Raw genomic sequence first — 23,386 nt, 5'->3', positions numbered from 1 at the left:
TCAATACAAAAACCAAAATCGGTCTGGCTTGGTACTAAAGAAAGTACTAAAAGAAAGTATAGATGGACAGTTCTAGAATGTTGAAGCAGAAAAGGACTCTTAAAGGATAGCATCAAAGGCAGAAAGCATAACATAAAAGGGAGGTGGATTTCCCTATATAAAATTTGGAAACTTCAGTGCTTAAAGAAAAACCATAATCAAAGTAAAAAGGCAACTAGCAAACTACAAAACATGTTTCAACATATATAACAAAGGATTCACAATTTTAACAAATTTTTTTTTTTTTTTAGTTGTGGTTTATCGTTTTTTGTTTTAAAGTTTGTTTATTTTGAGAGACAGCATGAGCCGGAGAGGGACAGAGAGAGAGAGAGGGAGAGAATCCCAAACAGGCTCTCAGCATGGAGTCTGGGTCGCTCATCAGTTAAGTGTCCGACTACAAGATTGAGCCCCGCATCCGGCCCTGTGCTGACAGTGCAGAGCCTGCTTGGGATTCTCTCTCTCTCCCTCTCTGCCTCTCTCTCACTTTCTCTCTCTCTCAAAATAAATAAATAAGCTTAAAAAATTATTTTAAATAAATTTTAAAAAAAGACCTGAGCTGAAATTAAGAGTCAGATGCCCAACCAACGAGGTCACCCAGGTACCCCTAGCAAATGGATTTTTTTTCATGTTTATTTATTTATTTTGAGAGAGAGCACGAGCAGGGGAGAGGCCGAGAGAGAAGGAGAGAAAGACCCCAATCAGGCTCCACACCATCAGTGCACAGCCCAACACAGGACTTGATCCCATGAACTATGAGATCATGACCTGAACCAAACTCAAGTCAGATGCTTAACCAACTGAGCCACCGGGGCCCCCCACCAACAATTAAGATGAAGAGTTAACTTACAAAAGAAGAACTGTAAATGGCCAATTGTCAAATGTAAAAATAGTTTCAAAAATGATTAAAAAGATACAATTTATTTCTCATTCAGTATTGGCAAATATGAAGGAAACTGGACATTTTTTAATTCATTCATTTTTAAATTAACTATATTTATTTATTTGTTTGTTTGTTTTAAGTAGGCTCCATGCCTAATGTGGGGCTTGAACTCACGACCCTAAGATTAAGAGTTGCATGCTCTAGGGGCGCCCGACTTCAGCTCAGGTCGTGATCTCATGGTTCTGTGCTGACAGCTCAGAGCCTGGAGCCTGCTTTGGATTCTGTGTCTCCCTCTCTCTCTGCCCCTCCCCTGCTGGTACTCTGTCTCTCTCTCTCTCAAAAATAAATAAACATGAAAAAAAAAAGAAGAGTTGCATGCTCTACAGACCGAGCTAGCCAGGAGCCCCGAAAATGGACACATTTATATACTACAGGTGGAAGAATAAATTGTTCCCTAGAAGGACTTTATGTGTTAACAAGAAAATCTTTTGAAAGACCCAGAAATCACAATATGGAATAAGTTTCTGATTTTGCTTTTCAAACATCAAAGCAATTTCTGTGCCATTGCAATACCTATTAAACTCCCTAACATAATCCAGGCAGATTTAAAAACAAAAAACAAAACAAGACAAAAAAAACCCAGAAAACTCTACCTAAAAGCAACTCTAAACAAACAAGCAAAAAATATTTTTTCTGCCGCCCAAGAAAATTGTTTGATGTATAATGTTGTTGCTGCCAATTTTAGTACATATCTGTCCAGAACTGTTTCTGTTTTTCTATATATACTTCATATACACTTAGGTATTTTTCAAAATCAGGTAATTCTACATTTCCTGTTTTGAAACCATGGTTTTTTCATCGCCATGCACCGGTGACGTAGGAGGAGAATCAAAAGGCTGTATCCTGGAACCAAACGAAGACTGTTTTCAGTAAAATAATTGCCAAATGCTTCCTGGTTGACATGATGCCATGTCTTGTTCAAGGAAAGCAGTTTGGATTGAATTTTTCTTCCTTTTATAAATATGATGCTGAACAGAATTCAAACTTCTACTCTTACCATTTCTTGTTTTAGCTTTTATTTTCATCAAAGTTAAAATCCAGGACCTGAACCCCAGGAAAGGATCTGAAGTCACCTACTAGCTCTTTTGTAATTTTACTGGCAACTTTTATAAACTTTTTATGAATACAATGAAATTAAGTATTGTATTTAAAAAATACCTAGGGGTGCCTGGGTGGCTCAGCCGGTTGAGTATCCAACTTTGGCTCAGGTCACGATCTCACAGCTCGTGAGTTTGAGCCCCGCGTCAGGCTCGGTGCTGACAGCTCAGAACCGGAGCCTGCTTTGGACTCTGTCTCCCTCTCTCTCTGCTCCTCCCCCACTCGCACTCTCTCTCTCTCTCAAAATAAACAAACATTAAAAAAAAATTTTTTTTAAATACCTAAATAACAGGAATTCCTTCTCAGGACAGAGCCGAAAGTTACCAAGACAAGTAACATTTCTACTTACTGTAAGTTGACCTGCTACCCCAAAATCTGCAAGTTTTGCATGTCCTTCTGTATTCAGCAAAATATTTCCTGCCTTGATATCTCGGTGTATTTTTCTCATAAAATGAAGGTATTCCAGTCCCTTTAGTGTTGACTGTAATATTGTAGCTATTTCATCTTCTGTTAACTGGGGGGGGGAAGAATGAAAAGTTAAAATGCCATCAGTTTACATCAAGGGGAAAAATTAGATCGAAGCTCCCATCCTAGAATGTAAGATCTTACTCAACCTGTCACGACCTTGGACAGCTTGTACCATCTCTCCACTAACCACTTCTGAAGTGGTATTTCCTGTCCCATCTCTCCCCAGACATCAGATTCACATATCTGCCTACACAGCATCTCCAACTGAATACCGAACAAGCCTCATAAACATAACAGTCAAAATCAAGTTCTTTATTTATTCCTACCGCCCGCCAGGCCTCTCCATACCACCCACCCAACCTGCTCTATTCCTCCTAGTCTTCTCTCAGTAAAAGACAGTTTCAATTGCTCTGGACAAAAACCTTGAGGTCGTCCCTAGCTCCTTCCTATCTTCAAAATATATCCAAACATATCCTCTTGTCATCACCCTGGTCCAAGTCAACCGCAAGTCCTGCCTGAATTATTCTAATAATTTCCTCAGTGGTCTCCTTGCTGGTCCTAACTGGTCTCACCGCTTCCGCCCTTGACCCTCAACAACGTATTTTCCACATGGCAGCGTGCCATAATGAACCTTTTAAAATGCAAGCCAGATCTGCTCAGAACCCTCCAATGGCTTCCTAAGTCACTCAAAATTAAAGCCAGTCCTCACCAAAGTCTTCCATGATCTGGTTCCCAGCTACCTTCCTCCTCTACTTACTTTCTACCTTGCTCATTCTGCTTCAGCCACGTACCCTTCCTTGCTATTCTTCAAACACTCAAAGCAAACTTCAACTTCTGGGACTATTCATCTGATGTTCTCTCTACCTACCATGCTCTTCATCCAGGAAGTCAGAAAGGACTTCCCCAGCTCCCTCCATTCCTAGGTCATTCTCTACCCCTTTATCCTATCTTACCGGTAAATACAGCATTATCCCCAACTGTCGTATTACACGTTATTTGTATACCTACTATGTGATGTATTTCCTATTAGGAATGTAAACTCCATTTTAAAATGTCTTTGATTTGTTTACTATTATAACCTTAGCACCAAGAAAGGCACGTGACACACAGCAGGTCCTGAAAAAGTATTTGCTGAATGATGATGAATAAATGAAAGCAAGAATTCTGATCGACACAGAAGATCGGCCCAGTCCCATGCTGATGTTGTGCAGATCCAGTGCTAAACAAACACAATCCATCAACAAACTCTCAGTCTCCATTTTAACAACTCACACAAGAAGACAGTAGGCTGTGTGGTGCAACAAACACGGGACTGGGGATTAGGAAGACCTAGTTTTTCCCCATGGCTCTACATTCTAGCTGTGTGACTTAAGCAAGTTCTGGAACCTCCCTTGGTCCCAGTTTCTCAGCCTATAAAACAGGACTATTACCTTTCTTCAAGAATGTCAGGAAAATCAAATGATATAAGGCATGGAAGAATGCACATGGCTTAATAACTACTATGCTATCAATCAATCAACAAATAGTTAATAAGCATCAATTGAGAGCCAGACGCTGCTTGGGGCACCTGGGTGGCTCAGTGAGTTAGGTTTCCGACTTCGGTTCAGGTCATGATCTCACAGTTCGTGGGTCCAAGCCCCGCGTCTGGTTCTCTACTATCAGCACGGGGCCCGCTTCAGATCTTCTGTTCCCGTCCCCACTCTGCCCCTCTCCCGCTCACACACACTCTCTTTCTCAAAAATAAATAAACATTGAAAAAAAAAAAAAAAAAGAGCCAGACACTGCTAATAAAATTTAAAAAGGCTAACCATTATTAAGCATTTACTCTATGGCAGGCACTGTTTTTGTAATCTCATTAAATCCTTATAAGAATCACGTGAAATAGTTACTACCATCATCATCACCATCACCATTTTATAGGTAAAGACTATGAAGCACAAACAAGTCATTTGTTACAAAGATCACAGAGCTAACAAGCGACAGAGCTCTCTCACTGCAGCCCAAGCAAACACTATTGGCAAAGGCTGAGAACTAGAGTTTAGGTACCTCCTGTAGCTGAAGAGAACAAAGTTCATGTGACCTGTTTACTGATCCCTCATCCTAACGAATTGAGCTAATCAGGTAAGGGAGCAATATAATGTGAGCCACAAATATAAATTTTAATTTTCTAATAGCCACATTTAAAAAAAAAAAAGCAAAATTAATTTTTTTTCGTTTGTTTTTTTAGTAATCTCTAACACCTAACATGGGGCCTGAACTCATGACTCCAAGATGAAGAGTCACTCTTCACTCCAACTGGGCCAACCAGGCACCCCCAAATTAACTGTGATAATATATTTTACTTAACCATATTTATCCAAAATATTATCATTTCAACATGTAATCAATATATAAACAATGTAAAATTTTTTTACATTCTTCCTTTTTGTAATAATTCTTCCAAATCTGGTATTTTATACTTACAACACTTCTCAATTCAGACTAGCCACATTTAAAATTCTCAGTGACCACATGTAGGTAGTGACTATCATGCTGGACAAGACAGAGTTAAAACATTTTACAAAATAACATGCAATAATTAAAGATCAGCACTTAATAGCTAAAAATTACATAAACACAATAAATTAATTTTAAAACATCAAATTCACCATCAAATTAGTTTTGGATTGTTTCAAAATACCTGAAACAAAGTAACTTAATGCTGCATATAAGAAAGCTTGGAATCCAATTTTTAATTCAATAAATTATTCAAGCTTGGGGACTTCTTTATCATATTGTTGGATATTATTCCTACCTAAAGAACTTGCTATTTGATCAGAAAAACACACATAATATAAATTAAGAAAAGGATATACTTGTATAGATAATCCAAAAGTTACAACTAAGTTTTATTTTTATTTTTTTAATTATTATTATTTTAATTCCAGGGTAAACATAATGCTGTATTAGTTTCAGGTGTACAATAGATTAGACAGTTCCATACATTACTCTGTGCTCATCAAGGTTAAGTGTCCTCTTAATTCCCATCACCTATTTTACCCATCTCCCTACCTGGCTCCCCTCTGGTAACCATCTATTTATTCTCTCTTAACAGAGTCTGTTTTTGGTTTGTTTTTGTTGTTGTTGTTCATTTGCTTTGTTTCTTAAATTCCACATATGAGTGAAATCATATGGTATTTGTCTAACTGGCTTATTTCATTTAGCATTATACACTTTAGATCCATCCATGTTGTGGCAAATGGCAATACTTCATTTTTTTACAGCTAAAGAATATTTGTATGTGTACACACACACACACACACACACACACACCTTCTTTATCCATTCATCTATGATGGACACTTGGGCTGCTTCCATGATTGGACTATTGTAAATAATGCCGCAATAAACACAGGGGTGCATATATCCCTTTGAATTAGTTTTTGTATTCTTTGGGTAAATACCCAGTAGTGTGATTACTGAATTACAGGGTAATTTTAGTTTTAATTTTTTGAGGATACAACTGAGTCTTAAAATATTCCCATCTTGGGGCGCCTGGGTGGCTCGGTTGGTTAAACAGCAGACTCTTGATTTTAGCTCATGTCACAATCCTTTGGTCTGTGAGTTCAAGCCCTGTGTCGGGCTCTATGCTGACGGTGCAGAGCCTGCTTGGGATTCTCTGTCTCACTCTCGCTCTGTTGCTCCCCTGCTTACTCTCTCTCTCTCTCAAAATAAGTCAACTTTAAAAATAAATAAATTAAAAATAATAAAATTAAAAATAAAAATAAACTATTCCTACCTTACATACAGCACCTCACGATTTACAAGGCACTTTCATATATTTAAATTAATTTTCACAATTCTGCAAATATTTAATATAGGTATTATTCCTGTTTCTCTTATTAAAACAAAACAAAACAACAACAACAAAAAAACTAAAGGCTAAGATGTCCCCTGCTTTTACTTTTATCCATTCACAGTCCACACAGAAGCCACGGTTTATCTTCTAAAATGTAAATCAGATGGCTCCTCACTTGCTTAGAACCTGGCAATGGTTTCCTATGGTACCCCAATAAAAGTCAAACTCATTATCATTGTCGACAATCCCAACATAATCCAGGCCCGCTCACCTGTCTCACCTCATCTCCTACAGTTCTCCCTCCCCTCTCCCTCCACTCACAGTGGCCTTCTTTATGTGCCAAACCCGTTCTAGCCTCAGGATCTTTGCATTGCTTATTCCCTTATTCCCCTACCTAGAATGTTCTTTTTCTGAGACAGAAAGAGAAAGAGAGTGCTAATGGGGGAGAGGGGCAGAGGGAGAGAGACAGAATCTTAACCAGGCTCCACATTCAGCACAGAGCCGGACACAGGGTTTGATCCCATGACCCAGGGATCATGGCCTGAGCCGAAATCAAGAGTCAGATGCTCAACCAACTGAGCCCCCCAGGCAACCCTCAAGTTTTACTTTAAACGCTACCTCCCTAAGAGGCCTTTCTCAGCTGTCCACTCTCAAGTAGCTCCCCAAGCACCCTCCGCCACTCCATTCCTTCAAATAAATTATCACTATCTGGGATTTCTTTTCTAGTTACCATCAGGTGGCTTTTTTGTTGCCCTACAAAAAAATGTACCAGCACAAGAGCAGGGTCGTTGTGTTCTTTACTACTGGATGCCTAGAGCTTAGAGCATTTACTGAATGAGCAACTGAACCTGAATTAGAACCCACGACTCCTAGCTTTTATTCCAGCAATCACAGTAAGAGCGAATATCTTCCACAGAGATTATTCTGTTTAGTAGGATACAGAAGTTAATTTGTGAACATGCTGGGTAAGAGGAGAAAACCAAATCCTATTTTAAACGTTTAAAATCCATTGCTTGGGGTGCCTGCGTGGCTCAGTCAGTTAAGCATCTGACTTTGGCTCAGGTCATGATTTCATGGTGCAAGTGTTGGAGCCCCACATTGGGCTCTGTGCTGACAGCTCAGAGCCTAGAGCCTGCTTCAGATTCTGTGTCTCCCTCTCTCTCTCTGCCCCTCCCCAGCTCATGCTATGTCTCTCTCTCTCTCTCAAAAGTAAATAGACGTTAAAAAAAAATTAAGGGCACCTGGGTGGCTCAGACGGTTAGGTGGCCAACTTCAGCTCAAGTCAAGATCTCAACATTCATGATCTCAAGCCCCACGTCGGGCTCTGTACTGACAGCTCAGAGCCTGGAGCTGCTTCGGATTCTGTGTTTCCCTCTCTCTCTGCCCTTCCCTCGCTTGAGCTCTCTCTCTCTCTCTCTCTCTCTCTTTCTCTCTCTCAAAAATAAAAAAACACTAAAAAACATTTTCTCAAAGGGGCACCTGGGTGGCTCAGTCATTTAAGCATCTGACTTCAGCTCAGGTCATGATCTCACAGTTCATGGGTTCGAGCCCTGCATCAAGCTCTGTGCTGACAGCTCAGAGCCTAGAGCCTGCTTCGGATTCTGTGTCTCCCTCTCTCTCTCTGCCCCTCCCCTGCTCACACTCTGCTGTGCTCGCTCTCTCTCTCAAGAATGAATAAACATTTAAAATATTTTTTTTTATTTAGAATAGATAAATAAGTAAATAAAATAAAATAAAATCCACTGCTTAACCAAGATTTGTTGGCACTGTTTTCCTTCCCAGGATGAAGTAAACAAGTCATGCTACATATCAGTGGACTGGGCTGATGTCAAAACTGCCACTTTTAGGAGGCATCGGAAAGCAGAGAGGGAACAAATGATGGAAACGGGGCAATCTGACAGTCATCTCTCTTAAAACAACAGTAGGAAAGTTACCACGAATACAAGGCCAGAAACTAGCCCAGATGCATTGTTCCAGAAGGTAAACTTACCGTTTTATTTCGTAATCGAATGATATCAGACACAGAACCAGCCCCACAGTACTCCATAACAATCCACAAGTCTGTGTTCTTAAAATAACTGCCATAATATTTGACTACATGAGGGCTAAAGAGAGAGCAACAATATGAATTAGTGTTACAGCCTTTGATACGTGAAAATTAATTTCTCTGCTCCAAAGATCAATTATTCATATTTCAGGTTAAAATAGACACCCTCTTTATTGATAAAAATATACATAATAAATAATAATAATTTTCCAAATAATAAATAACAAAAGTGAGAAAATGTATGGGTCTGTTAACCTGCATTTCTAGGTGTACAATTCATCTCTGGAAAAGAACTACAGCTATTCAAAAAGAAATAGTTACCATCACAGCAGTATCACAATGAAAATTTAGATACCATCTAAATGTCTAACATTAGGGAGTTTATTAAAGGAATAATGATAGACCCATATAATGGAATAACCACAAATCCAAGGAAAATATTACAGACGAATACTTGATAACATGAGAAGATATCCTGCTTACAAAAGAAAAAAAAAAGTGCTTACCAAAAAGAAAAAAAGGACAGGTGCAGGTTACATAATAGTAAGAAAAGTGAAACTACAGAAGGAGATATGAAAGGATATGTACACCAAGTAGTATTTAACAATGATTACTTCTCCAAAGGGAAAAATGATTTTATTTTCTTTTTATTTGCATTTTTCCCAGAAATCGTGTGCACTTTGTAATAAGAAAAAAAAATAAGTCGCACTACAATCTACTATAAAGAAAAAACCTTCAGAGTCAGACCTGGAATTTTGGTTCTCAGGCTTGAAGACAGATACCAAGTGAGAAATTTCAGAGAAAAGTCAAACATCCCATTAAAATGAAATAATCTGCCCACTGAGAGCTACCAGCTTTAATTGGCTAGATTGTTATCAGGGCTAGATAATGTTGCATAATAACTGAAGATGCTAAAACCTACTCGGCGTCATTAATGCTCAGAATTTCAAACGCCCCTTTATCCCCGAGAAACATGCCAACGACAAGGACAGCAGGAAACACACACACACAAACGCTACTAACGAGGACATGGATGAATAAGTCTCTTAAGGTACCGATCACATCTGCTCTCCCTTCCTCACATTCCTGTAGGATTTACTGCCTTTACAAGGCAAGTAATACCAGCTACTTACTGTTGTAATATGTCCTATACTATTTTGTATCATCGGCTAGATTCTCCCATACATACACAGGCATGTCTGGCATGACACATTTGTCTATAAACTCGCAGGGGACAAGAAGTCTGCCCTGTACTTCTCTGTACTCTGTACCATGCTTAGCACAGAATAGGCTCTTCAAAATAACTCTTCTTTAATTAGAGATACTCTGTTTGAAACACAGCTCTTGGGTGGCCTATCAGAAGTGGCAAAGTCCCAACGTGCCAATTGGAAAGAGCTTCCGTACAGTATCTCAGAGCAGAGGAAAAGGAAAATGGCTACCCGACTACGATCAATCCGGTCAAGTGATACAAAGGGAAGGAGGGAGAAGAGAAAATAACTGCATTCGCAAGTCAGTGAAATCTAAAGGCTCTGGGGCAAATTTCCTCGTAGGCTGCCCCACCTGCCCCAATGCTGAGCTTCAGGAGAACGGATGCAGCCTCCAGTACAAGACACTCTCATTCTCCTTTCATCTCCCTAGAGCTGGCATTGCCTCTAAGTTTGTGTATCTCTGACCTTTTTTTTTTAAATGTTTATTTATTTTTGAGAGAGAGAGAGAGAGAGAGAGAGAGAGAGAGAGAGACAGAGCGCGCGAGCAGGGGAGGGGCAGAGATAGAGGGGGACAGAGGATCTGTAGTAGGCTCTGTGCTAACAGCCCGATGTGGGGCTCGAACTCATGAACCATAAGATCATGACCTGAGCCGAAGTTGGACACTTAACAAAATGAACCACCCAGGTGTCTTTCTCTCAAATTTAAACAGTAGTGGGGAGAGGCCCCTGGGTGGCTCAGTCGGTTAACCATCCGACCTCAGCTCAGGTCATTATCGCACAGTCCGTGAGTTCAAGCCCCGTGCTGGACTCTATGCTGACGGCTCAGAGTCTGGAGCCTGCTTCAGATTCTGTGTCTCCTTCTCTCTCTGCCCCTCCCCAGCTCTGCTCTGTCTCTCTCCCTCAAAAACAAATAAACATTAAAAAAATTTTTTTAAATAAACAGTAGTGGGGAAACCTGCTCCATCACAGAGACCAACCCATGTTGTCACAGAATTTCAGAGCAAACCACGTGCTTTTCTGTGGTTGCTTGGTGGCCTGACTTCCTGCTTACAACATTTGACAAATCTTAGTTCCTCAAAAATACAATTCTTAACTACTCTGAGCTTGAAGAATTCTTTTTTAAATGTGAAGGAACAGTAATACATAAAAAAAGCATTTTCTTTTTATAGATCTGATATTCCAAGGCTTCTAGAGCTGAAAGTATTTGAATTATCTCTCCTTAGCTATTTCTGCAGACATGTTTTCTCAATAGGAAGTAAAAGAGATCATTATCAGGGGAAAAAAAAAAAAAAAAGCCAGCACCACTTTCTGCCTCTTTGCCTCCTCTTCCTAGTTTTGAAAGGGGCTTACTGAGAGAGAAAAAAAAAAAAAAAAAATCTATCCAGAATAGAAACCATAAAAGTTTAGCTACTAAAACACACATTTTTTTCATCAGATTTTTTTTGTCTGAAAAGAACATGCATAGTGATTCCACTAAACTCTCTCTTCTGCAAAATATCTAAGGAAATGCATCTGTAGGTGTTAAACTGTAAATAATCCAAAACCATGTCCTCTCCAGAGTAAGACCACATGGCTTTACCTGTCGCATTGTTGCATTATAGAGATTTCTTTGATTATCTCCTGCAGGTCTGATTCCACAGGAACTTGCTTAATCGCAACAATCTGACCAGTCTCTTTGTGAATAGCCTTGTACACGCTGCCATAGGACCTATAATTGGGGTAAAGAGAACGTTTGTAAAGGCACAGCATGACCAGAGATACAAAGTGGTAAAACACAAGCAAATCATGGTTCTAAATTATACCCCCAATGACTACAACTGCAAAACTGAAAGAGCTAAAGTACTTCAGGGAGGAAACACAACCTGTTAACTTCACATTTAAATAACTGACCGTATTCATATAAAATAATCACTGTTATAGTAGCTACCATGCCTGATGTCTGTCAGAAGCTGTGCATCATCCCAGTTCATCCACACACACACACACACACACACACACACACACACACACACACAAACAAAAAACAAAAAACAAAGAAGGGGTCATTATCCCTATTTTACAGGAAAAATGTGTGAAGGCCCAGAGGTTATAAGACTTGGTCATCACAAAGGTAAAAAACTAAGTGGTCAGGCCAGGAAGTGAATCTAGGTTTGTGTGAACACAAAGCTCCCAGGGCTTGAACACAGAAACGGAGGCCTCTGTGCTCTTGTGTTCACTCCAGTCCCATGAGGTCTTTCCGTCCTTGCTCCTCTCACAATAATACTTAAAACATTACAGAAACTAATTAAAAATCTCAGGCCCTTCAAATGCTAGTATCAGATGAACGGAGCACATATAAAGCCATTTACTCATGTCCCCTTACAGATTATTATCGAAATAAGTAAAAAGTGTGTATGTCGATTCAATTTGGGGGTGAAAAGAGCATGGGATTTAGAATCGAAAGACCTAGGATTTGAGCCCTATCCCCCACTACATATTAACCATCATTTACATACACATTAACCTTCTCGTGCCTCAATTTCCTCACCTGTAAAATGACAATACAAACTATAAGACAATTGTGGTGGTCAAATGACATACCATCATCACCTTGCATGGATTACATTTTTACTGGAAACCTCGACGGCTGTCACTGAAAACACAATGAGTAAGACATCCTTCCTATTTCCCAAACCCACCTGTTTCTTCACACTGTCTTGGTGAAAAAACATCAACATCACAGGGCCACCTGATAGAGCAAAGTAGCTGAATGTTCTAGCTGTCAAAAGACACTTGGGAACCATTGCAATGTAAAAGCAAATAAAACTTAAAAAAAAAAAAAAGTCTATGCAGAACACACAAAAAATTTCCATTCCATCAGAATCCCTTATTTTGTCAAACTAGTATAATAATCCTTAAATGTTACAATTTTTTTTTTTTTTTCTGCCAGAGAAAGGCAACCATTGACCCTGCGTGGAAGCCTGACTGCTGCTTCTTTTTCCTCACAGTTAAACTTTTGATTCATTAGGGTGGTGAAGGCTTGGTCCCAGGGGATAAAACATGGTGGTCCAAGCACTCAGCATTCCTATTCCTTCTGCTGGTGACTGAAGTGGTAATAAGCACATGACCTAGCTCTGGCCAATGAAATTTGAGGGGAATTCTGTGGAAGGGATTCTGGGAGAGATTTTCTTCCCTGATAAATCAGACGGTAGCACACAAGAAGGCCCATTTTTACTCACCACTTCCTTTCCTACTTTGATTACTATTACATAAGGCATGATGCTGGAAAGTAATGTAGCCATCTTGAAATAGAGAACTACACAAATAGCTAACCCATTATCAAGCCAATTAACCATTCTGGAATCTTTCACCCCAGATTTATTATTACTTAGTTATTCAATGCCCTTATTGGTTAGCCATTGCTAGTTGGGTACTCTATTACTTTCATCCAAAGTTATTCTTGATATACTAGGTCCCATATGTATGAAAATGTCTGTATTTCACCTCCTCTTTGGAATCGGTTGTGCTGGATACAGAGTTCGTAGACAATAGCTTTCCCTCAGCACCTTTTCTGCAGTTTTCCAGCTTCTATTGCTGCCAAGAAGTTGGCTACCATTGGATTATCATTTTTCATAGGTAATCTCTCTGTAGTATTCCAGATTTCCTCTTTATCCTTAACATTCTACAATTTTACTATAACTAGGAGTTGATTTATTTGATACTTCATAAGTTTCTTTGATCTGAAGGCACATGTTTTTCTTCAAGTCTGGAAATTCTCAGCCTTATCTATTTCCTATCTTTTCTACTATCTCCTAGAATTCCTACTGGACCCATACTGCACCTCCTCAATCCACGTTGCCCTCTTGATTTCTAACACCATGTTTCTCTGTCCTGCATTTTGTGATCAGTCTCATTTCTATCTTTCCATTCACAAATTCATTCAGCTTGTCTAGTTTACTGCTTATCCAAATTATTGGGCCTCCTGAACTTCAATCATTATAGTTTTCATTGTCAAGATTCCCAACTTTAATTTTTCATGGAGCTAACTGTTCATGTTCATAACCAGGTGCTCTTCTTTCAAGGACGTTATTCTGTGTCTTCTCTTTTTGAAAATCGAAAACATGTTAAATCCCTTTTGAGATTGCCCCACTATTTCTATTTCCTTGGGTGTGAATTCTCCCATTTGTTAGTTCTGATCATTATTTCATGGCAGCAGATTTCCATGCAGGAGTTTCCTTTTATCTTGAATAATTTTCCTCTACACAATGCTAACTGCCATGACCAGCTCATGATGCCATGGTGGTTTCATGGTTCTTTCAGCCCCATCATCTAGGCTGTACAACTTAAACTTGGTCCCCCGTTAGGAGATGGGAGTTGTTGCCTCTCTAAGATCCCATACCTGAAAGCATCTGGGCCCAGTTCCTATTGTCAAACAGGTACCTCCACTTTTTCCCCAGGCCACAGGCAAATGATACTTTCTAGTGGTGTTTGGGCAAATTTATTTCAACTTTAGCTCATAGATGGGGAGCCTCATCCATCCCACAGCTTCATGTAGGAAGCCCACCTGCAATCTCCTGGCAAGGACAAGGCAAGCTTTCCCCACCCCCTTATTATTACACATCTTTTCCATCCCTGGTCCGTAGCTGGCCATGTGTCCTTTTATCTAAACTTTTAATTTTCATTCATTAGTTTTATCTGTTTGAAATGGAAAGAGAGATCTCTGCATGTGCTCACTCAGCAATCTTGACCAGAACACTCTCTATGCCTCCCTATGCTCCCTTGAGAGCAAGGAATACTCCGAGAGTTCATATAACAATTAAGATTCGTGATTTCCACGTACTTCATTTCCAGTAATCTGAAGAGAAGTTAGAAGGCTTCAGCAATTGTTCGCACTTTTAGGCCAGTTCCATAAGACCAGATTCCCTACCACAAAACTACAGTGAATTTTAACTGGCAGAGAACAAAAATGGTGGGGAAGTAGGGGTTTCATACAAGCCATACAAGGCAAGGATCAATTTGGAAAAAAACAAATAATACAGTGTCTGAAGCCAAAGTAACTTGATACAAGTCTTAACAATACCACTCACTAGCTATGAAACCATGGGCAAGATGTTTTTGCTACTACCCGCTGATAAAAACTTCAATGAGTCAAGGTGTAAAACTTTTAAGTATAACAGAAGGACAAAAGGTGCTAGGCTGGCACTCAAAACACTTTCCAAGCATGGTCCACTCATTCTGGTCTGGAGCTTTGGCTCTACTCTGCCACAGATCCACAGCGTTTCTTCCATACACAGAAGGACCACGGCCTCCAGAATCCAATACAGTCCGTCAGCCAGAGCTCATTTCACAAGACACAAGTCAGTGAGTGTTCACAATCTATTTGTTTTCCACAACAATGTAAGGATGGCGTGGCAGTTTGTGTTTAGACAGAAAAGGGCAGCTAAGGTCTTCCTTTAGGATTCTGTTAGTTAAATGAAACTTGTTCAGGTTCATTCAGCTATGATGACAGAAATCCAAGCATCTGTGGTATCACTTAAAAGAACAATACGGTGATAGCACGGGGAGAAAGATCTGAAGCTTTATGCCAATTTTCTTGCTGGTTATATCTCTATAGGGAAATTTCCAAGTTCCTCAATGAAGACATGCATAGGTCTAAAAGACAATTAAAAACAATCGTAATTAGCTTAGTTTTCCCTTACGCTACGTTCCTGATCTATTCTCTGTCTGTAGTTTTCTTTTGGCGTTCCCCAAACCCAATCAACCCAAAGGAGTTTAGAGCTCCCTTCAAGAACACCTAAATATACTGGAAGAGTTAAGATTAACTTTAACTTGACATGGTAAGATCTGAAAAATGCTTCAGTTGGTAGACATAAAAATAAAATACTCATGGTTGCCACTTATTGAGGACTTACTCTGTGACAAGCACCTGCTCAGTACTTTACCCCCATTACCTCATATAATACTTGACTTAACCCAAATGAGGGAGATACTAATGTCTGCACTTTATAGCTGAAGTTTACGAAGCTTCAAAATATTAAATAATTTGCTCAAGCTCACTCGTTTATTGTGGCTAAAAAACAGTAGAGCAAGAGTTTTAACGCAGCTCTAATTTCAGAGTCCACACCTTTACGACTGTAACACATTTCTATTAAAACTGAAAGAAACAAGTTACTTACATATTCAGTGATGCCTACCATGTTTATCTTATTCAAAGCATAACCTGTCAGCACTGTTAGATTAAGGGCTTTGGACTCATTGCCTTGAGGAAAAGAGCAAGGATACCAAGCTAAAGCTGAAAAGGGCAGGCAAGAGATGTAGAGGGACTGTCATTTTTCCATACCTTTAAGGATGCCAAGTCAACGTGCAGTCTTCAGATTCATCTTGTACTTGTCTTTTCACAGCACAGCTGGTGTCCCCTTTTACTTCCCTTCTCTGCTTGATGTCTTGTTTGATTCCAAAGAGTATTTCTCCAACTTACAAAGAGATGACTAATGTTTTTTACAAGGAGGCAATCCATGAAAACCTATGCCATGTAATCCACGATCAGGGTTAACATTATTGCTGACCTATATTAGACATAAATACCACTAAACTCCAAAATAAAATATGGAAGACTTGATTTCAAGAAGCACACAGTACTTAAACAGACATTTTTAAAAGCTAATGTTTCAAGTCTTCTATTGAACTAAAAGCACTCTCAAGAGACTGAACACACACACACACACACACACACACACACACACACCTGCTTATTTCTGCAGAAACTGTCACTGGAGGATACACAAAAAAACCACTATACTGATTGCTACTGGGTGGCTGAGAGATAGAAGTAGAATGTGGATTTTCCTCATTGTATACACTCCTTTGCTTTTGAATTCTGAATCCTATGAATTGATTACCTATTCAAAAACTAACAACATAATAAAAAATGTCTCTCACATTTTAATATCTGGTCATTACAGAAAATGAAATAAATAGATTAAGGGTACAATGAAAAGGATATGTAAAGGTATAAAAAATTATGCTGTAACCTTTATTGCATCATGAAAGTCAATGACAGCCACTATCCACTACCAATTACCATTTCAGCAGTATTTTATAAACCCATTCACATATCTGGGTTTTAAGAACTCGTTCCCAACCTGGGATTTTCAATCTATTGGAAGTTATAAAGGTAGTCACAGTCCCTGATTTACTATATTTCACAAAGCTACACTAACCAAAATGCTGAATTCCATTTTTTTTATTGAAACAAGTTATTGCATGTTGATCAGAAACTATGAACAGCAAATAAAAATGTACAATCAACAAAAATTCTTGAAGTATAAGCTAGTTAGTGCTGTTACATAGATAAAATCACGTAACCCATGGATTCTATAAGAGAGAAAGTAATGGATGCCATTGGTGTGAAAGAGACCAGAGAATCAATGGATCTGTCTACAATGGTGACTAGGAGAGAGAGGAAAAGGGCATTTCAAGCTGTAAGCTGACCTTCCTCCTGACCCAGAGCAGTGCCATACACAACATTTCTGTCCCTCCTCCTCAGGTGTATGAACTATTGACATGAGAAAGGTGCAGCTACTTCCAGTGTTAGGGGAAGAAAAAGACTGGGACCTACTGGTCCACCTGTTTGTTCTGTACACTTACCCTTCTCCAAGTTTCTCTAAGACATCAAATACTTCTTCCGGCTGTTTAGTTAAACTATCTTCATCCAACTTTTTCAGCTGCCTGTGAATGAAGAAATAAAAACATAAAATACATTTTATTTACCAGCAACTAGACCACAAAATACATTATTTATATTAAAATTAGCATCTTAGGGATTTCTCTACAATGTCTTCACTAGTGAACATGAAAGGCAAGCTAAGAGACTTTTTTTAAGTTTTTTATTTATTTAAGTAATCGCTACACCCAGCGTGGGGTTCAAACTCACGACCCTGAGATCAAGAGTCGCATGCTCTTTTGACTGAGCCAGCCAGACACCCCGAGCTAAAAGACTTTTAAGGGACGCTGAAGGGCGGCTCTATGGCAGTGCTGCACGTGTTCTGGCTCCCTCTGATGAGCATAATCAGGACCAGAGGGTAGACAGCTACCAAGAGTCAGATTTCAGTTCAACAAGTATAAGAAACTTTCTAACAGTAAAAGTTGTTCTGAAATGGTTTAGACAGCCTTAAAAAGTCCCTAGTTCCCCATCATTGGAGAATTTAAACAGAAAATGAATCATCATGTGGCTAAAATGCTACAGAGTGGGTTCAAGCGTTAGAGGGAACCTTTAAATCCATTTAAATCTTGAGATGCCATGATTAAAATGGCATAACTATCTCTTCAAAAAAGATGTTTAATGTAAGGTTAACTATGAATTGAAATATGGTCTCAGCCTGGAGGCCAAGGAAGACAGAGTCTCTCACCCTTCATTAGCAAGATTTTGGCAATTTGGTCAAAACATAGAGATTCTACAGGTATCACAGAAACAGAAAGGGGAAGGTATACACTTAGACATGATCAAAAGTGAAAAATAACTACGCAGCTAGGAATTTCAAATAGTCTCACAGGGACTCTTCCATGAGCAGCAGTGTACCTCTGATGAGTCCCGAAAATCAAAGACATATGGGTGCTTGTAACTTCCAGATAATTTTTCAGACTATGCCAGACATAGTATAAATAACAAACACAGGAGGTTAAAAATTAACAGTATTTTTTTAAAACTCTGAGACCTCTGAATATTATTAATGGGCTTAAGGAAGAAGCTTGCCAAGGAGTATCTGTGTGTGTATACGTGTGCATCTTCTACACAATGGCTTCCTGAAACTACAAAAGACAACAAAGAAAAGACAGCTCAGGAAATGGTGAAATATGGAAGTAGTAACACTAGAGATTTCTTTGTAGAGAGAAGGTTCAAACTAGGTGGACAATACCAATTTTTACATGAAAAGACTTGAATTACACATGCACGCGCACACACACACACACACCTTCCTGGAAAAAATAGCAAAACCAAAAGAAAAGACAAAAAAGAAATCCCTGAACACATCAAGTGTATCCATCCATAACCACTGATCTCTAAAGGACAATCTTTTATAATTCTGTAAATGTCAAGACTATGTACTAGAGAAATGGAGAAATGTTCCACGTCAGTAATTGCCACAACTTGAAAATTAACAAAATGCCCACTGCGACCTTTGAAAATCAAAAGGTCCTAAATATTAAATTCCAATGACATCATAAAAACTAGCTTCAAAACAAAAAGGGCTGAAGTGAAACTCCTCTTAAAGTTCAGAAGCAACATGTCTATGAACTCAGAAGTTAGAAAGTACATCGCATAAACCAAGGGAGGCGGGAGGCAGGGGGTGGGGAAGCACTGAATTTATAACTGTATAAACAATGGACAATACCTCATTTCTCAAGTATAATTAAACAGCTTATATAAAGGAAGATCAAATGTGTTCCTCTGAAGTGTTGACTTTGTGGTCTGCAAAAAAACAAAACTCACGATTTCAACTACTCTGAGACCACAACATAACAAAGGAAACTGCCACTGCCGTGACAGAAACAGCTGCAAGCGCCTGATAATCCTCGGACAGAAGAACTTTATATACCTGCTCAGGCAGTTCTCTGAAACAATCGAAGTGGGGTTTTTGTTTTTGATCTGGACTTAAACGTCTTTATTTCTCTGGTGCCTCACAACCCAGAAGTGGTCGATAAATATTTCCTAAAGTGATCAATGAACGTCATGATGGGAATCCTAAGTTTTTACCAGGAATCCTTGCGAGTTTTCAAAAGAACAGAATTCCACCCTGAAAAGGGTTAGCAGGTTATCAACGATTAAGATTACTATGGAAAATCTTTTGGTAAGTGACTCTTAATGACATTTATACCATAAATTTTCATGGAAGAAACACAAAACAGCCCCGACTGATGATTCAGCTCTCAGCTGGGACTTCCCCAAGTCATAGGTAGTTTCATTGCTTGCTCATAAAAGAACAGGCCTGGCCAACACAGCCTCCATGGACCAAACACCGGCAGATGCTCCTCTCCTAACTCAGATGGCCACATGGACAGCCAAGCATCCCAGAAATGCTCTCTGCATCCTCCACCACGCTATTATTATCTGATACCAATTCACTTTTTTAAAAATCATAAACTCCTACATAAGCCATCAACTTTAATCTCTCATCACTCAGTCACACGCAAATGAACGCAGAGAGGATTTCCTGCATTGAGACTGCAATCCCTTGTTGGGAACACATGCCAACCGAATCTCTGAGAAGACACCTGTACCTTTCCAAACACAAACAAGGGTGTTTAAGAAGTAGTTACTCACAAGTCTGGCTAATTCTGAAGCCTCTTTCTCCCATCTTAGAACTCTTGTAAGGTTCATTTTATTAATGTATACTTACCCCTCTTTCCATTCAGAATTTGATAATGGTTACAACAAATGTGTAAGATAAATTGATGACTTTTTTAATGATCATAAAAATCAGTATGTTCTCCCTCCCCAAATTCATATGCTGAAGTCCTAAATGCCAAGACCTCAGAATGTGACTTTATTTGGAGACAGGGCCTTTAAAGAGGTAATAAAGGTAAAATGAGGTCACATAGGTGGGCCCTAACTCAATAAGACTGGTGTCCTTATAGGAGGTAAGGACACAGATAGGAACAGAGGAAAGACCATGTGAAGGCACAGGAAGGAGACAGCCATCTGCAAGCCAGGGAGACAGGCCTCAAGGAAACAGCCTTCTCAGGTTATCAACCTGATCTCAGACTTCTAGCCTCCAGAACTCTAAGAAAATAAATTTCTGCCATTTCAATCACCCAGTGTGTGAAACGGACATGGCAGTCCTAACAAATGCAAGTAATAAAGTTCATCTGCTGATGAGGTTCACCTAAGATGAGCAATTCATTCAAGAATTCAGCCCTGCAGGGGCGCCTGGGTTGCTCAGTTGGTTGAGCATCCGGGCTCAGGTCACAATCCCACAGTTTGTGGGTTTGAGGCCTGCGTCGGGCTCTGTGCTGACAGCTCGGAGCCCGGAGCCTGATTCCGATTCTGTGTCTCCCTCTCACTCTGCCCCTCCCCTGCTCGCACTCTGTCTCTGTCTCTCAAAAATAAATAAACGGTAAAAAAAAAAAAAAAAAAAAAAAAAGAATTCAGCCCTGCAGTGCTCTCCTCTTGCACATTTCATAAATTTCTGAAAATCCAAAAAGTGCGGGAATGAGTGTGCCAAAATGCACAAAGGTTGACTCTTTTGCCCAAGCTAATATAACACAAGGCAAAGGTAGAAACAAAACTCAGATTCCTAATCCTCTTTTCAATTAAACCAAGACCTCGGAAGAACAATGAATAGATTTCGGAAAGAAATATAACCCGTGTACATTTATAACTGGATCACTATGGTGCTTCAGCAAATACTTGCTAACATACACAGGCCCTGTGGAACCGGGATCCTTCCTCAGACTGAGGCAGTTAAGAGCATGGACTTTGGACCCGATCGCCTGGTTTAAAATCCCAGGTCTGCCCCTTACTAACTGTGGAACCTCCCACAAATCACTTAAACTCTTTGTGCCTCAGTTTAATCACCTGTGAAACAGAAATATGGAGATAACCACCTCATAGGGTTGTTGTGACAATCAAAAGAGTCATAAGAAGTTGAATCACGTGAAATTACCATTTTTATAGGTCAATTTCAAGAGGCTCATCAGGAGACATGGAAAGCACTGGGAAGGTGTCTGGCTCCCAGTAAGTGCCGTTTGAGTAAGAATCATTATTATTTCCGTCTCAGCACACTAGAGTGGGGTGATTATGAGTCCACCCCAACCAGCTATTTGCCTTCCGCAGTGTTTGCGTACTTCAAACAAACACCAAGTGTGCAGCCCAGGCTGCCAATCCCTTCCCTTCACCTCTCCTTTGCCCCACACTCCCACACGCAGAACACTTCCTACTTTAGTGTTCGCTCTGCTGCAGGAAGTCAGAGGTCTCTGTGAAATAGAAGCTAACTACACTGCACCCCAGAGAAGCATGACTCCCTTGATCTCTGCACTCTACTTTTCTCCAGATGTGGCAGACTGACATAAGATCCTGGTGTCCACAGAGCAAATCAATGATACAACTATAACCAGCACAAGAGTTCAGACTTTCTAGGATCTGCTACCTCCCCAATCTTAACTTAAAACAATTCCAGGTAGTAGTAGGATCTGGAGCTGATACAAAACAATAGAGGCCTGAAAAGGGCCCAGTCTGGTCAGGTCACGACCCAGACCTGGAGCAAAGAAGGAAATACACAGAGCTGTGTCGCAACTCTTCTGGGTCTCAATTTGCCCATCTTGAAAACCTCCTCTTATTTCCTTATTTCCTTCCCAGTGGCAGATTTGAAAAGCTGAGGAGAACATGAGGAAAGCCAGGAAGGCACTGGGCATCAGGAATGAAAGATGCCATCATCATCCTAGAGTGGGGACACTATCCAGCAAATCTTCCTAAATGCTACCCTCCACGAAGCCTTCCCTTGCTGGACCTTCAACCTTTCTCGGCACGCCTTCCGCCTTAGGCGCAAAGCTTTTCCCCTCAACAGATCCTCCCCACTGCACCCCTCAGGTGGGACCCCTTCCCTTAGAAAGTGCATCCAGCCTTCCTCTGCTTGTTCCTGATCCATACCTTGGCCCTCTCTAGGTTCCCATCCTGCTTCAGCATCCCCCACCCCCCACCTCCCCGCTACCTCGATGAATCCCTCCTAGGACAGCCTCCCCGCAAGAGCCCCCGCCTTGAGCAGGTGCTCTCCCTAACTTGTCCCCACGTCCCTCAGTAGCTGCTCCCTTCAGCAGCGCCCCCCTTCCGCCAGGATGTCCCTCCACAGCAAGCGCTCTCCCCAACCAGCCCCACGTTTATTCCCCTGGGCGCGCGCTCCCCTCTGCCGGACCCCCTCCCGGGAGAGATTTCCCCCACCCCCCCCCAACTCAGCAGGTGCCCATCAGCCGGATAGCCTCGCCCCGCGGGTCCACCCCTACGGGGGCGCACCTGGTGCCTCCCCTCTGCCAGTTCCCGCCTTTCCCTCTCCCCACCCCCTGCCTCTTAGCCAGCGGCCCCTTACCGGCGCGGCGGGTTCCTCAGCTGCACCGTCTCCATGGCGCTGCCGGCAGCCGCCCAGACCCGCTCACTGCTCCATCCTCCCCCGGGACCTCCCCGAGCCCGCCCCGCAGACCCTCCCACACTTCCGCTTTCCGCCCCCACCGGAAGCGGCGCGCGCCGCGGGAGCGGGGCGGGGCGGCAAGGACCGGGCTTGAGCCACGTGGTGTGGACTTGAGTCACGTGGCGCTCGGGGCGCGGCCAAGGAACCCGGAGCTCCCTGTGCGAGGCCGGAAGCCGTGGGCCGTGCTGCCTCGGTGCAGAGTTACTCTGAATTAATTCTGTGCTTACCGAGCTCCGTGTGTGTGGCGCTGCGCTAGGCTCTAGGTACGTAATAGTCAAGATCTAGAGGGGTCCTACCTTTTTCTGCAATTTAAGTCGTAGAAAAGATAGTTACTAGACTGGTAGTTAACATAGTGATAAGTGATGATAGACAACTGTGATATGAGAACCTAACCAACGCCAGTAGGATCAGGAAAACTCTGAGAAGGCTGGAACGAACGGGCATTCCTTCAATATATATCTAGCATCTGCTCTGGGCCAAGCACAGTACTAGGTGCCGCACAGTGAGCAAAATAAAATTTCTGCCCTCATGGATCTTAACATTCAAGTGAGAAAGGCAATAAACGTAAAAACAAACAAAAACAAACCGACT

General features: G+C 40.9%; 1 protein-coding gene across 3 annotated transcripts in view; it reads right to left on the bottom strand.

Moving 5' to 3' along the window:
* The window catches only part of STK4 (serine/threonine kinase 4), a 91,878-nt gene extending 69,033 nt beyond the window's left edge, over positions 1–22,845 (bottom strand). The window contains exons 1-5 of one of the 3 annotated variants that reach the window (XM_058685749.1): positions 22,697–22,845; positions 17,265–17,345; positions 11,218–11,346; positions 8,374–8,488; positions 2,427–2,591 (exon numbers count right to left, since the gene is read on the bottom strand). In XM_058685749.1, the coding sequence (XP_058541732.1) occupies positions 2,427–2,591; positions 8,374–8,488; positions 11,218–11,346; positions 17,265–17,345; positions 22,697–22,731 (525 nt within the window). In that variant the 5' untranslated portion in view covers positions 22,732–22,845. Of the gene's footprint in view, positions 1–2,426; positions 2,592–8,373; positions 8,489–11,217; positions 11,347–12,316; positions 12,448–15,957; positions 16,141–17,264; positions 17,346–22,696 lie in introns of those variants that run through there. The other 2 variants (XM_058685752.1, XM_058685750.1) reach the window with 2 other exon arrangements.
* Between the last annotated feature and the right edge of the window lie 541 nt (positions 22,846–23,386).

Source organism: Neofelis nebulosa, chromosome 9, assembly GCF_028018385.1.
Source record: "Neofelis nebulosa isolate mNeoNeb1 chromosome 9, mNeoNeb1.pri, whole genome shotgun sequence".
Taxonomy (NCBI): domain Eukaryota; kingdom Metazoa; phylum Chordata; class Mammalia; order Carnivora; family Felidae; genus Neofelis; species Neofelis nebulosa.
Note: the sequence above shows the minus strand (reverse complement) of the source record. Positions and strands in the feature narration are given on the sequence as shown.